At 32.1% G+C, this 17,172-nt stretch overlaps 1 protein-coding gene and 1 long non-coding RNA gene across 2 annotated transcripts in view; one reads left to right on the top strand and one right to left on the bottom strand.

Moving 5' to 3' along the window:
• LOC142236201 (SEC14-like protein 2) overlaps positions 1-17,172 on the top strand; it is a 44,339-nt gene that overhangs the window by 18,259 nt on the left and 8,908 nt on the right. The window contains exon 3 of the mRNA XM_075307469.1: positions 15,875-15,950. Coding sequence (XP_075163584.1) covers positions 15,875-15,950 — 76 coding nt within the window. The remainder of the gene's footprint in view (positions 1-15,874; positions 15,951-17,172) is intronic.
• On the bottom strand, positions 14,737-15,932 carry LOC142236202 (uncharacterized). Its single transcript, XR_012721937.1, has 3 exons — positions 15,829-15,932; positions 14,988-15,047; positions 14,737-14,924 (listed from the first exon to the last, which is right to left on the bottom strand). It is a non-coding gene; the product is annotated as an uncharacterized LOC142236202 (long non-coding RNA).

A 17,172-nucleotide genomic window follows, 5' to 3' on the forward strand; every position in this document is an offset into this window, starting at 1 on the left:
TATGCTACGCAAAAATGACTTTCATAGTTGAAGGATATGGAATCTTCTATTCTATATGATCAAAAAGCATTGTGGCCATTTTATCATTCTTACAGCTAAATTTCGCATTTATATTTTGTATTTAGCCGCAAAAATCATTTGGCATTAAACATTTTGTAATTATTAATTTAGCATTTTTAGTAATATTTATTTTTATAAAAAAACAAGATTTTTTATCCAACATCATTTTTTACAACTTTGAAGAATTTTTAAAATCGAAGGATGATAAAGTTAGTTTCCCATTATTTAGAGCTTATTTGTTATGGTATATCAGCATAGACAACGATTGCAAGCAAGTTTTCTAAATCATAAAAATACACACAAAGAAAACATTCTTTGCAACGAAACGGTATTAAATATTGCCTTTAAATGGAAATAAATCCCAAGTGATGATAGCAAAACAAAATCCTCGTTTAACTAAAATGTTTTTACTCAGTGTACAAAATTTCTTTCAGTGTACAAAATTTGTTTTTTTTTTACAATCAAACCACTTAGAGAAGCTTTGAATCACTCAGAAATTTCACCACACTCCGAGTCGAAATTTCAGAAAAAAAAACCCTTTTTTACAAGCATATAAATTAAATATTTCACTACTTTTCACTACTTTATTGGCGACGCTTTTTTTGCTGGGATATGATAAGCCGGTGGCTAAAATTCTCGAAATTGACCTTGAACTACATTTGTTCATGCGAATTTGATTTGACTTGATTTAAGGTTAACACTTCTTATCAATTATGCTGTATGAAAAACTCTCTGAATGAATATAATGAAAAAATTAAATTTTATTTTCTTTTCATAAAAAATTCGACGATAAAGTATTAAGTTTTCCGGTAAAATTATTATCGTCCCCCATTTAACTTAATGTGATTTTTTAATGTAGTTAATTTGTTTGCGGAAGTTAATATTGTAGCACAACTGAATTGTATTCCGTATTTATGTACACGTGTAAATCGACATATATAATGAATTATTTATTACTAGCCAAGTAATAGAATAATAAGCGGTTCCAACAAAATTATAAAAATATTTTCAAAATTCTGCACACATATGCCTCTCCATAATTCAATCGCTGTGTGTTTTGCTATAGCTAATTTTGTGGTATCTATTCTGTTTGACCATCGTTAAAAAATATCTAAGACAAGACCTCGATATTGAAAATAAAACCGAAATTACAAAAAAAAAAAAAAACAAAAAGATCGCATTTAAGTTTTACCCAGACACGTTATATGCCAAATATCAAAGATGTTTGGGATTGACTTGAGTCTAAACAAAAACATAAATAAAAATAAACAAAGCCCTAGACTATTTGCCATGAAAATTATACACTTCTCACCACTTGCATAAACACAAAAGAGTAACTTGTAAATCTCATCATTTACATACTCGCAAAAAGTTTACCAAACATTTTCACCGAAAAAAGACATCGAACATTTCTAAGGTAAATTTAACTCAATTTTGAGCACAAATCTTCTTAACAATGGTTTTCGAAAATTTCTAATTTTATTTTAAATAGGAAAGTTAAAAAATAACGAATATGAGAAATTATTCTATGCTTTAATTATTTTTTCTTACTTATATTATATATAAACTAAAAAAGATAAAAAAATATATACAAATGAAAACAAAATAGTTAAAAATTTGTAAATTTTAGCAATATTACCCTAATTTTATTTTCGAATTTGAAGTTTCTTATAAGTTTTCTGTAAATTTCACTTTCGTTTTAAGTGTGTTTTTTTAATAATAATCCTAAATGTGACTTTACAAAATATTATGAAACAATTTCATTAAAAAGAAGAAATTGTATTTAAAAAATAATGTTTATGTTCTTTTAATTTAATTCAAGACATTTTTTAAATATGTGTCTTTAAAATGAAAAAATAACTTTTGCTTTAAAAAAAAAAAAAAAACTTAAACTACTTTAGTTAAATTAACTATTATACACAAATGAAGTATAAAGATTTACTAAATTCTTACTTCTCACAAAATAGTTCATTATTCCTTTAAATTTGTAAATTTTACTACAAATGCGCCCATCTTGATCTTCATATGGAACTAAAAACATTCTTGCAATTTTGAACTTCAATTTTTGCTTTCAAACTACACAATTTTCTTTAACATGTGAAAACAATTAATTATGTGTAATAAGTTTTCTTGAATTTGTCGAAAAATATTTACTTATTTTTGTGATATCGGCGTGATGTTAGCTTTTCTAATACGGTTTAGTTAAAATTTTCCAAAAATTATCTAAATTTTCTAAAATTAAGCGAAATTTTTCTTCCTCGTATGTTTACTGTTTTTTGTTTTTCAGTGTATTTTTACCATTCCTTCTATAAACTGTGCGTAAATTTGTTAGAATATGAATAATACAAAAAAAAAAAAAATTAACCGATATACGGAATATATTATTATTTTTTTTTTAATTTAAACTCTTGTTTCAGTGTATCTTTGAAGTAAGGCAATTTTTTATGTGAATGTGTGTACTATGTTCGGTTTTCGAGTTGAAAATCACTTTATTTTCGCGATTACTTTTCCTGAAATAATCAAAATTATAAATGAAAACAAACATATTCCCGTAAAGTCATGTCGTAATCTGTACACTCAAAAAAAAGTGAACTCTCTATTTCACTAAAGCCAATTTAATTTTATTTTAGTTCATGGAGTTATTATGTTTGGAGAAAGTTTAATCTACTCTAATAATTTTTTGTGTACGTTAGTTTAATTAACTAAAACCGAGGAAAAAAATATACACAAATGAAGGATAAAGATTAACTAAATTCGTGTCTTCCACAAAATAGTTTAATATTTCTTTAAATTTGTAAATTTTACTACAAATGCGTTCATCATGAACTTCGTATGTCACTAAAGACATTCTTGCAATTTTTAACTCCAAGTTTTTCCTTCAAACTAAAAAATTTTCATTAACAAGTGAAAAAACTTAGTTATGTCTAATAAATTTTCTTGAATTTATCGAAAAATATTTACTTATTTTTATGACATCGGCGTGATGCCAACGTTTGTAATACTGTTTAGTTAAAATTTTCTAAAAATATTCAAAATTTTCTAAAATTAACCAAAATTTTCATCCTGGTGGGTTCACTGTTTTTTCAGTGTAGGAACAAGAAATTGCTCATCAATTAAGTTAATTTATTTTCTTTCTATTCAACTGTTTTAAAAAAGTAAATTTCAACTCGAAAAGCGAACATAGTACTTTCTAAAGAACAAAATTTAGATAAAAAGCCACAAAAGTTTTACTTTGAAGTGCCTGTTAAAATTTTTGATTCTTTTTATCTGTCATTTACCTCAAAAACTAGGTAAGTATTTGAGGTTAAAAAAACTGCTTGCCAAGAGAATTTGTGCCATACCGCCAACAGTACCGTATGCATGGAAATAATGCCTTACCATCAGATTTTCATGGTATTATCACATGGCCCACACTATTGTTGTTTATTTCTCGCGACCTAAAGCGTTTGTACAAATCGCATCCACACTTACAATTTAGCTCATGGTAATGCTGAAGAGAAGTAATTTCCTCAAGGGACATGCACTTTTACTCCGAAATTTACTTGGTAATGAGAGTTTTGCTGGATATATAATCGTGAATAGCTTTGTTAGGATGGATACCTCACAAATAAAATGGAAATTTATATATGAGACCTGTAACAGGTTGGCTGATAAGTCCCCGGTCTAACAAAGAAAAACACAATTTACTGTCAAAATAGTTCCCTTCAAGAGCGATACAACAATTATAACGACCTTCCAATTTTTTGATACCATTTTGGTAGTACTCCTTCGGTTTTGCCTCACCTCTTCATTGCAGCCAAATTTTTTCCCTGCGAGCATCCTTTTGAAGTCTGAGAACAAGAAAAAGTCGCTGGGGGTCAGATCTGGAGAATACGGTGGGTGGGGAAGCAATTCGAAGCCCAATTCATGAATTTTTGCCATCGTTCTCAATGACTTGTGGCACGGTGCGTTGTCTTGGTGGAACAACACTTTTTTCTTCTTCATATGGGACCTTTTTGCAGCGATTTCGACCTTCAAACGCTCCAATAACGCTATATAATAGTCACTATTAATGGTTTTTCCCTTCTCAAGATAATCGATAAAAATTATTCCATGCGCATCCCAAAAAACAGAGGCCATTACTTTGCCAGCGGACATTTGAGCCTTTCCACGCTTCGGAGACGGTTCACCGGTCGCTGTCCACTCAGCCGACTGTCGATTGGACTCGGGAGTGTAGTGATGGAGCCATGTTTCATTTATTGTCACATATCGACGGAAAAACTCGGGTGTATTACGAGTTAACAGCTGCAAACACCGCTGAGAATCATCAACACGTTGTTGTTTTTGGTCAAATGTGAGCTCGCGCGGCACCCATTTTGCACAGAGCTTCCGCATATCCAAATATTGATGAATTATATGACCAACACGTTCCTTTGATACCTTTAAGGTCTCTGCTATCTCGATCAACTTCATTTCACGGTCGTTCAAAATTGGATTTGTGGATTTTTTTGATGTTTTCGTAGGTAACCATCTCTTTCGGGCGTCCACTGCGTTCACCGTCCTCCGTGCTCATTTCACCACGCTTGAATTTTGAATACCAATCAATTATTGTTGATTTCCCTGGGGCAGAGTCCGGAAACTCATTATCAAGCCAAGTTTTTGCTTCCACCGTATTTTTTCCCTTCAGAAACCTTCCTTGTTTTCCATTTTTTCACAATAACAAAAGTTGCTTCACAAAAGACGCTCTATCTCACAAACTAATTGACTTAGAGACGTAAAATTTTGACACGAATCATTTGAAGGTTGGTACTATATAAAAATAATATGCATTTAATACAATACCTAAATACCTAAATCTAAAGTTGGATTCATCCTCCAAACATATTTGTTTTAAAGGAGTCATGTCTTTAGATCGGAATAATTTTTTTTTCTGTGGGTTTGTTGACCGACTTTTGGCCATAAAAGTCGATGTTGACGTTTTCTTATCTTCAAACATTTTGCTACATATTATTACAATTTTTAAGCGAGCCTATTGGACAAGAAAACCGAGGGTATTGATACTATTAAGATATTTAATCGATTTAATTTAAGTCATTTATAGCAAAACCTTGTTTTTGAATGAAATCGAAAGTTGATGTTGACTTTTGAAAAAGTCGACGTTTTGATTACATCCCTATCGCATGTGTACTTTTCCAATTTATGTAGAGTGTAGCGAATATTAATCGCTATGCTATACAAATAGACAATGGTTTTACCCGTATATTCATTCATTCATGTAGCGCTTGAAACTCAGTAAAACCCATTTCTTGTTTTGGTGGAAGTGTTCTAACCCAGACAAGGTTATGAATAATTCAATAGCCCATTATCTAAGGTGACTGCGCTAATGGGGGGGGGGGGTGTTCTCTATAAGCATTTTGTGTAAATTTGGAGTTCCATATGAGATTTCGTAATGTTCATTTCTACTTTGGACTATGGCGATAATATCTGCTCTTGTATTCACACCGATCAATGGGTCGATTGGTTGGCTCATTAAAAATAAACTGGCATTTTATTTTAGCTTTGTTTTAGTTTGTGTGTCCTCATTGCATTGGCTTCGTGTCTTTCTTTGAAGTTTACTAATTCTGAAAGTTAAGTTTTGGAAACAAAATTTTCTGGTTAATGCGATTTTTTTGTTTCCGTTTGATTAATTTCTTACGTGTAGAAAAAAATCAGTTTTAGTTCACTTAATGCACCGAAAGAAGAGTGGAGAGCAAATTTTTAGACAAACGAAGTTTTCATTTATTTACTTTTAAGGAAAACAATTTAAAACAAAAGGAGTATTTTTTCTTTGTGTGTGTACTATGCAGTTGAGGAAAATAGTTAACAACAACAAGTATATAAAGCAGTAACAAGTATATAAAGCAGTAAGTTCGGCCGGGCCGAATTTTAAATAAATACCCACCACCATGAATCAAATATTATAGTTTCCTGTGAATACTTCAGGGGGATTTGGTGACAAGCAGATCAGTTCAACCAGTACACTACCCGAAGATAAATTCAAAGATTTTACCTGTGAAGACTAGATCAGATTCTGGATTTATAAGAACCATATTTGTTCTAGTTTTAGAGGAATCATAAACATCGTGTGCAAGTGTGCAAGAAAACGATGAAATAACGTCTTGATTTAAAATCTAACATCTGTAGATTTTTACCCCCATTATTTAAATGATTACCAGAAGTAAAATCTGGAAACTATAATTCAGTTTCAAGCAATTTTCATTATCAGTGCACATGGACCGATATTCACCATTTTCGGCACACCTCTTTATGTGCTTTTAGCACCAAATTTAGTGCTTTTTGATTTCTAAAAAGCACCAAATTGCCTTTTTATTGCTTTCTGGCATTTTTATACCCTCCACCATAGGATGGGGGTATATTAACTTTGTCATTCCGTTTGTAACACATCGAAATATTGCTCTAAGACCCCATAAAGTATGGAATTCTGAGTCGATCTGAGCATGTCCGTCCGTCCGTCTGTTGAAATCACGCTAACTTCCGAACGAATCAAGCTATCGACTTGAAACTTGGCACAAGTAGTTGTTATTGATATAGGTCGGATGGTATTGCAAAGGGGCCATATCGGTCCACATTTACCTATAGCCCCCATATAAACGGACCCCCAAATTTGGCTTTCGGAGCCTCTAAGAGAAGCAAATTTCATCCGATCCAGCTGAAATTTGGTATATGGTGTTAGTATATGGTCTCTAATGACCATGCAAAAATTGGTCCACATCGGTCCATAATTATATATAGCCCCCATATATACCGATTACCAGATTTGTCCCCCGGAGCCTCTTGGAAGACCAAAATTCATCTGATTCAGTTGAAATTTGGTACATGGTGTCAATATATGGCCTGAAACACCCATGCAAAAATTGGTCGAAATCGGTCAATAATTATATATAGGCCGATCCCCAAATTTGACCTCCGGAGCCCCCTTGGAAGAGCAAAATTCATCCGATTTGGTTAAAATTTGGTACGTGATGTTAGTATATGGTCTCTAACAACCATGTAAAAATTGGTCCACATCGGTCCATAATTATATATAGCCTCCATATAAACCGATACCCAGATTTGACCTCCGGTGCCTTTTGGAGAAGCAAAATTCATCCGATCTGCTTGAAATTTGGGACGTGGTGATCGTATATGATATTTAACAACCATGCCAAAAGTGGTCCATATCAGTCCATAATCATATATAACCCCATATAAACCGATCCCGAGATTTGGTTTGGAGCCTCTTGGAGGAGCAAATTTCATCCGAGTCAGTTGAAATTTGGTACATTGTGCTAGTATATGGCCGTTAATAACCATGCCTAACTAGGTCCATATCAGTTATATATAGCCCTCAAATAAATCGATCCACAATCACACAAAAATTGGTCCATATCAAGTTCATAATTCTATATAGCCCCCATATAAGCGACCCTCATATTTCAATTCTGGGTCTCTACGTAACGGGCAAAAGTCCATATCTATTCGTAATTATTTGTAGACTTACCTATACATACCTTTTTTGTCTAGTATATACCACGTATGGACTAACTCTTAATTTAGAAAACGATGTTAAGAAGTTTTAAGATACAACAACCCAAGTAGTTCGATTGTTGATGACAGTTTTTCGTAGAAGTTTCTACGCAATCTGTGGTGGAGGGTACATAAGATTCGGCCTGGCCGAACTTACGGCCGTATATACTTGTTATTTAGTGCTTTTGGTGCTTTTTTATTTTGAACAATATTAAGTTTAATTTATACAAAAATTAGGATTAGTCTTTCAAGAGCTTAAGAAACTCAACATTATTGCCAAATATAGAATTTGATTGTTATGAAGGTGGTATTGATTATTTGTAATTAATATTGTTATTGAGGGTATTCTGTAGAAAAGTCTAGCGACGAGTGCTGAATTTTGGAACTTGATAAAGATGGCATTAAAAACGTTTGTATTAAATTCACAAAAGCACACACAACTGAAATAAGCAATAGACTCCTTCCATATATTAATATTTTGAAAGTTGAAAGACATTACTGATCAAACTGAGTTGGATGAAAGCATTAAAACTGATCAAGGTGTATACTTGAATAGCGGTTCATAACTTCATAAAATTATAAAATTCAATACACAAACGTTCTTTAATACATCTTCGTAAGATTTTTTTTAGTAGAGCATTTTCGGTTTTGGTTGGAAATGGTATGTTAGAATTTATAATATATTTTTGGTGCTTTTTGGCCTTGGGAAGTTGGCAACACTGGGGTCAAAATATTCCAAAAGTTTTTCCTTTCTGGTGCAATTGGGATCAGCAAAATAATACCGGTTCATAAGGGTTTGTCCAAGACTGGTTAATGAGGACCTGTCTAGTCCTACTAAGTTCTCCCAGGTCATGTCCTTTGGAATGAGTCCAAGCTGTGTCCTACAGTGTAAATTTACCCTATCAATGACAAACCCATGTTAAAGTAGCCTATCCCATCTATACGTTTCGACCAGGACTGGGACTGATCCAATCACATCAGGGAGTAGCCCTGTATTGGTTCTGGGGTAGATCCATTTCCCGTAGCGGAGCTGCCGCTCTATCTAACATAACTTTACCTAGTTACCCGGCCATTGAATATGTGTTTCCAAACAACATGGAATCTAAATATCTTGGGAATGCCGTACTATGTGGACATTTCCGAAGGACTTAAGCCACTCTCGCGATCGTGAAATTTTGCTGACTTTTTGTTGTTTATTTCCTTAAGATTAAAAGCGTTTTCGTTAAATCGAACGTAAATTTTGTTCACACCTTCGTTATTTAGAATACTCAATGTTAAGAATTTGGACGTTCGTTAAATTGGATTTTCGCTAAATGGGATATTCGTTAAACAGAGCTTCGACTGTATTTGCAAAAGTTTAACCGTTTCTTTGTTTTGTATGATATACAAATTTTAGCTGAAATATAAAAATTACCTAAGTTGAAATGCATTCCAAAATGCTTTCAAAAATGCAATCCAGAATATATGGTTTTCCATAGAACTATGGAAAATTTTTACTACACGACTTCAAGACGTATCATACTTACTTATAGTAAAATTAAAACTTTTTGTAACAAAAGAATTGTTTTGAGTAAAACCAAAACCAAAATATGCAAAAAATTAAATTAGATTTGCGAAAGCATTTTCTAATCGTTTTGTTTTTTGGTGTGTACTAATCCCTATTTTCATTAAGATCCGCTAGAGAAACATTAGCCAACGAACTTGCCACCTATACAAATGATATGTTAAATTTATTGTTAACGATGCGTTAAAATCTACCAAAACTACATGAAATCGCTGCCAAGTCCAGCAATTCTTCCCAGTTTCAATACAAAATTTTTGGTGCTAACCATTGATCCATGATGGCCAACTAAGGGTATACTTCTGTTAAAGCTTCTATACATCGGTGCGTGGGCTCCGAAAACTATGCTTTATAAATATAACTGCTTGACAGTATGTGTTGATTTTGCGCTGATGGCTATAACGATAATTATCTGTTGATGACGTAGCCCAGTGGATAGTGTGTTGGCTTACAAACTTCGATTCTCCGTTCACGACTAAAACACCTCGTGGATATCAGAAAGATATCGGGGAAAATGCAATTAGCCAGAAAAGATTTTTTTTAGTTTTTAGTCTTTATGAAATTATTTTTACATACTGTAAAAGAATCAACGTTTACCACTAAACGTATATGCTTTTCTTGCAAACAAACTTCCTTATAGCGAAAAGTAAATGGGAAACGATATTTATTTGTCTAAAATTTCGTTTGAATTATTTTTTTGCGTGAACACACAAAAAAGTGAAATATGTCATGGGAAAAATGAATTAGCTCGTGTGAAAAATTTCTGACACTTTTGGATTCTTAATTACCATTTACGAAATGCATTCTTCTCGAAAAGCAAAAATTAACTAAAAAAAGAAAAAATCTTAGGCGCCAGATCATTTTCATTTTAACCACGCTATAGTTCATTCTTACTATTTTTGAGAAGTGTACGAAGGATTTCTTCTGCTTTAGTTAGCATTGAACTTATTTGTATGTCGTTGAAATTGTACCGGTATAAAATGTTTGAGAAATACTTGGAATAGAAATTCGCTTATCTGGGGAAAATTTCTTACAAAATTTTAAAAATAAACTTAAACAAATTATTTTTTTGCAATCAATATTAGTTAATTTTAGAATCAGTTTTACAAATGACTTTTTTTTTTGGTGGCTCATTCGCATGGCTCATTTGCAATACTATCCGACGTATTGCAAATGACCCATATCTATATAAACCGACCTCCATATTTGGTTTGCGGAGCCGCCTGGAGTAGAAAATTTCTTCTGAGCCGGTGGAAATTTGATATGTGATGTTTATGTATTCGCTCCATCCGGTTGGAAATCGGAACGTGATGTCAATATATGCGTTCCAACAACCATGCAAAAATTGGTCCATATCGATCTATATTTATATATAGTCCCCATATGAACCGATCCCGGATTTTACTTCCGGAGCCTCCGGGAAGAGCAAATTTCATCCGATCGCGTTTGAAAGTCAGTAATCCCTCGATTTACGTCGCCACGGTTTACGTTGTTCCGATGTACGTCGTCAACCTAACCTAACCTAACTTCGATTTACGTCGCCATTCGTTTTACGTCGTCGATTTTTTACCAACTTTATCTGAAACGCCTTCCATAAGTGAACTAAGTACCAACGGTGATGACATCGAAACATTTATTTCTGAAATTCTTACTGAAAATTCGTTAAATTCTGATTGATATTGCATATATATAGCGCAACTGTCGAAGTCGCAATGTTTTTTATATGTATACAACGTAACGGGTTTTCATTTGTTTATGAACTTAATTTTTAAGATACATACATACCCAGCAAAAAAAGCGTCGCCAAAAAAGTAATGCAAATGTTCTTTTTGGATCCGGAAGTGGTGCAAAATTGACGCAGAAGCGATGAATTTGACATGGGCTTGTCATAGGATGAAAGTTCTCCATTTCACCAGCCGTTGCACTGAATTCTCATCACTTCTTTAGGTGTTATCCGAATTCAATGTTTTGGATGTAAATTAAAAAATTTTGTGATATTTTGTCAAATAAATAATTTTTATAATTTTTTATAATTTTTAATGGATTCTAACGCTTGTCGGAAACGTTTGTTTTCAAATATTTTCAAAAATTTACAAGTTTTTCAAATTGGATTTAGCATTTTTTCGACAAAATATAAATGATTTGTAAAAAAAACAAGTTTTACAAGTTATACAAGTTATTAAAAATTGAATTAAAAGAACTTCCTGGGTAGTTAAAATAAAGAACATCAATGGGAAGTGCTTTTAAAGTTGTGCCTTTGGAAGAACTTCCAATTTTTTTTGCTGGGTAATTAAATTGACTTAGGATTAATTAAGAGCAATTTTTAATTCGGTTTACGTCGTTTCGATTAACGTCGTCAAATTCCGGAACCAATCACGACGTAAATCGAGGGATTACTGTATTACATTTAGTGGCACAAAAGCTGTTGGGAAGAAATCAAATAATCCAACAGCAGTACCTATCTATTCCATTTGACCTCAGACAATTAATGACAAGTGTACACCCAGAGAAGGAATATGGTCACCTCAAACATGTTTTAAGAGCAAAATGTTATGTTTGGACGGGGAACACGTAACATGTTTGTCGCAACCATGTTATGTTCTCGAAAATTATGTACCTCGACAATCCGCAATCAAGTATATGTTTTCCGAGAAAAGAACATGATTGCGACAAAAATGTTCCTTGTTCACCGTCCAAAAATTACATTTTGCTCTTGAAACATTTTTGAGGTGATCATGTTCCTTCTCTGCGTGTAGTAACCATGAACAAACCTTCCGAAAATTCATTCATATAGCACTGACAACTCCAATGAAACTAAATCTTCTAGTTTTGGTGGAATTCTAAGCAAAACAAGGTCATAAATAATAGAGTTGCGCATTATTTGGGAGTTTTCTTAGGAGATCTCATAATCAACTTTGGACTATGGTCATAGTAGCTGCACTAACGTTCACAGCAACGGATGAACAAGCGATTCGATTTTAGTTTAGGGGGGGCAAATAAAAAAAACGAAACTAGCATAGTCTGTCTATTTCTTAACTTTGTTTTCTTTTGTATAGACTCTTGTATTAGAGTTAATGAATTTAATCGAAATTGGCGCAACAAATTCATAGCTTATTTTTTATTTTTTTTTTGTGTTTATTTTCTTTTCGTTTGGCTTGCTGTAGTTTCTTGTGCTTTCTATTACGGCAAGCTTTGGTAACAAAAATTATTTCAAAATCCAATCGCAAAAAATTGCATTTATTTTGCAAAATGTTATGTTTGACCTCTTTTGGATTGTTTTTTAAAATAAAACCTTTAGTGTCGAATGCTAAATATTCATTGGGTTTTAGTTTTTGCCAAATTTCTTTCTTTTCTTGGGAAACATGATTCAGTTAAGTTACCAAAGATTGAGCCATGACCATCCCATCAGTGAAAGTCTTTAGTCGGTTCGTCTGATTAATAAATTTACAAATTACGTTTGTCATTTGTTTTGATTGATTAGTTAGTGTTGCAAAATGAATATCTACAAGTTGTTTTTTCATATTACGTATCCAAGAGCCATCATCAAAATATATGTTAGGAATAAATAAAAACTATTAATAGTTTATGGGTCTGGCAAATATGTAATTATGTAGATAAAAGATCGGTCCATCCATCCGTTCCATCCTAAACATGGATTTTTTTTTGTAAATTTAGTGAAATCGAATCGAAATCGAATTATTGGTTTTGATAATCTCTCCTGTAATTATTTTATTTTTTATATTGAATGACCGTCACCGTAAACTTTGACATATCCCTTAATAAAATGGCAAATCAGTTTTATATTCACCTAAAATTGCTCTTTATATAGCGAATTTACAAACACAAATCAAATTTTCCTCTCAACTGAAATGTCAGGCCAAAGCAGTGCTGTCAAGTTTAGAAATTCCTCCTAAAGTTAGAGGGTTTTCCATGTTTCGAAGATTTTTACAGGTACATTTACTAGGGGGATTTTAAAGGTAATAAAAAATTTTATATTTTTTTTTCGCAATTACATAATTTCAAAGATATAATCCTAAGATCCAATAAATGTTTAACAAACTAACAAATAAAATTTGACTTTCTTCAATGACATACGATTTTAACGGATGGACGCAAATTTCAAAAATTTAGGATACGGATCTTTGAATTTGCTCTTCCAAGAGCCTCCGCAACCAAATCTGGGGTCGGTTTACATGGGGGCTATACGTAAATGTAGTCCGATATGCCCCATTTGCAATACCATCCGGCCTACATCAATAACAACTACTTATACAAAGTTTCAGATCGGCAGCTTGTTTTGTTCGGAAGTGAGTTTGATTTCAACAGAACTTCACCACGACCCAGAATATATAAACTTTATGGGGTCTGAGACCAATATTCACAAGCGTCCCAGCAAAAAAATTTGGAAGTTCTTCTCAAGGCACAACTTTCAAAGAACTTCCAAAAATGCCCTCCCAAAGATGTTCTTTATTTTAACTGCACAGGAAGTTCAATTGAGTCAATTTTCGCTTATTTCATATTTTTTATGGGAATTTTTTTTTTGTTTCAAATAGGTTAAAAACAGATTAAGAATTAATAAAATGGTACAAATTATTTAAATTTAGCCGAAAAAAATGGTAAATGCTTTCTAGGAAAATTGCGAATTTTTGAAAATATTTGATGACAAACATCCCAGACAAGCGTTATAGCGTCACCAAAAAGAAATGAAAATGTTCTTTTTGGATCCGGAAGTGGTGCAAAATTGGCGGAGAAGCGATGAATGTAATATGAACTTGTAATAGGACGAATGTCCACCGTTTCAACAATCGTTGCAATGAATTTGCATCACTTCTTAAGGTGCGATCCGAATTCAGTGTATTGAATGTGAATTGAAAAATTTTATGATATTTTCCCACACCCAGAGAAGGAATATGATCACCTCAAACCTGTTTTAAGAGCAAAATGTTATGTTTGGACGGGGAACATGTAACATGTTTGTCGCAACCATGTTATGTTCTCGAAAATTATGTACATGATTTCGGCAATCTAGTATATGTTTTCCGAGAAAAATAATATCTTGCTCTTGAAACATGTTCGAGGTGATCATGTTCCTTCTCTGCGTGCAAATAAATAATTTTTATATTTTTTATGATTTTTAATGCATTTTCCCTCGAATATTTTCAAAATATATCGATTTTTCTATAATGGATTTAGTATTTTTGTGGCAAAATTTGAATGATTTGTACCATTTTATTTATTCTTACTCTTTTCTTAAACTACACGCTCACAAAAAATCGCTTCTGTAACATATACTCCCAAACATATTTTGCTTCAAGCATATACATTCTTGGGTATTGCCCAAACATTTATATGTTTGATCTCTTCCAATATATAATATGTTTGAAAGCATATTAGTCTAAACAATATATGTTTGGGTAGTCTAAGTTCCAAACATTTTGTATTTTTGCATCCAAATTCAATAATGTTGTCTTCCAAAAAACAATATGTTATTATGTGAACATATAATATGTTTGGAAGCATTTTGCACCCAAAAATATTATATGCTTAAAAAAATTCTCCCAAACAATATAGTGCTCAAAATTTTATTTATTTATTTATATATTTACAATCATAACGAATTATGAAAATAAACAGGTAATATAGGTGCTAACAACATAGGTTTTCGACCTGAATGCTCAAAATTTTGTTTCTGCCCAATTGTATATTCCCCCACATCTTTCTCACTTCCACGAGATTTTTTAGTTCTTAGCACCTTTTTCTGTAATACAAACATTGTAGAAGAAATTATTCAATTGTATGATTTTTTTTATTTTAATTTTACCTTTTGCCGGACGGGGATTTGAACAGCGGACCACACAGTTTGTAAGGATCAAAGAAGTAGCTGATCAATTGCCCAAGGAAAAATAAAATGTTAATTTTGTAATAACAAGCAACAACCACCAACTTAATTCAATATCGCTCCCTGTTAAATAGCGCTCCAAGCTACTAAACACATATATGTTTATAGGCTATTTCTAAATTAATATATGTTTGCATCCAAGCATATTATATTTACAAACATTTTATGTCCCAAACATAATATGTTCTAACATATTAACATATATGTCCCAAACATGTTATGCTAGTTTATGAACATTGTATGCTTGCACTCAAAAATATTGTGTTTAAAAATTTGTGTTCCAAACATATAATGTTTATAGCCAAACATATGAAAAACAGTCTTTTTCATCCGTGTAGTGTCTTTCTCAATTGTAGCTATGCATAATCATATTTGGCCTGTCCTTGGCTTTTCGATTATGAAATAAAGATATATGAAATGAAATGAAATGAAATTTTGGATTGGCCGGAGTCGGAGTCGAGCAACATTTTTGCGACTCCGACTCCAGCAAAATATTCAGACTCCGACTCCACAGCCCTGATATCAATGTTCTGGGCCTTAAGTCTAAAGAATCGAAGGAAATAAAAGTTTCGGGACGATCGGAATTTACTTCATTCCAATGTGCTTATTTTAAAATAGTTTAGATTTATTATGCAAGCTCTTGTGATTTGATTTTCTGCGCTACCTCCTCATTTAGGTATTGAGCAATTTTGCGTATTTATTATTCTTTAAGTAGACGAAACAATTATTGTAGCATATATATATATATATTTTTAATAATTACCAATAATATACATTTTCAACAAAATGTATTTTTGTATTCATTTCAGTTCCGCAACAATGTCAGTGATGTACTCGGTGGAGGTGAGGAATATGACGATTACTTCCTTCTTCGCTGGCTTCGAGGTATGTATAGAGCTATATAAAATATTTAAACATTAAGGCGGGTCACATAATCTGGCTCCCTGGTGTTTTTTCATTTAAAATTAATATTGCAAATAAAATATGTCGAATATATTAAATGATGGTTAGGTTAGGTGGCAGCCCGATGTATCAGGCTCACTTAGACTATTCAGTCCATTGTGATACCACTAAAGGTATCATTAGGCAAATATTTTTCCAAAATGAGCACTTTCGAAATATCTGAATATCGCTTCTTTTTCCATTTCTGTCAAATATTTGCCCAATCGCATAAATGGGATTAACTTAATTTCAATAATTTTTTAATTCGTTTCGGTGGTTGTTGTTATTGTTTTTGGGATTGAAGAATTTCAATTACTATAAGAATTATTAGATCAATAAACAAAGAGATTGTAATCGGAACCAACTTTTTCAAAATTTGGAAAAAAATCGTCTTTTCAAATTTTCCAACATTGAAACCCTTATTATAACCTGAGAGGGTTAAGAGAAATTACCGCAATTCCATATCAACTGCCAATAGTTGGTTTTATAGGGGCTATTAATGCAGTCATCGAACGAAATATCAACAACAGAGCGTAAAAATGAAATCACTTGATTCTGAATCATCGATGCATAGAAGGATTGCCTATATTACGATGTAATTATATTAGTATATGTTAGGGTGGATCGGACTAATAGTACTGTTTGTGATATTGTCGTATTATGACTATCGTTGCCACAGTTGGTAGAATTCTACCAAAAATGGTAGATTTTTTACCGTTTGGTAGATTGGTAGAATTCTTGATATTTTGGTAGATATTTGGTAGATATTCTTCTCCAACTAAGATGTACTTCAATTTTTATGGGAATACAATTTTGACAAAATTTTCTATAGAGATATTTCTTTTTTCTATAGAAATAAGATTATGACAAAATTTTCTATAGAAATAAGATTTTGACAAAATATTCTATAGAAATAAAATTTTGACAAAATTTTCTATAGAAAGAAAATTTTGACAAAATTTTCTATAAAAATAAAATTTTGACAAAATTTTCTATAGAAATAAAATTTTGACAAAATTTCCTATAGAAATAAAACATTGACAAAATTTTCTATAGAAATAAAATTTTGACAAAATTTTCTATAGAAATAAAATTTTGACAAAATTTTCTATAGAAATAAAATTTTGACAAAATTTTCTATAGAAATAAAATGTTGACAAAATTT

This window comes from Haematobia irritans, chromosome 4 (assembly GCF_050003625.1).
Source record: "Haematobia irritans isolate KBUSLIRL chromosome 4, ASM5000362v1, whole genome shotgun sequence".
Classification (NCBI taxonomy): domain Eukaryota; kingdom Metazoa; phylum Arthropoda; class Insecta; order Diptera; family Muscidae; genus Haematobia; species Haematobia irritans.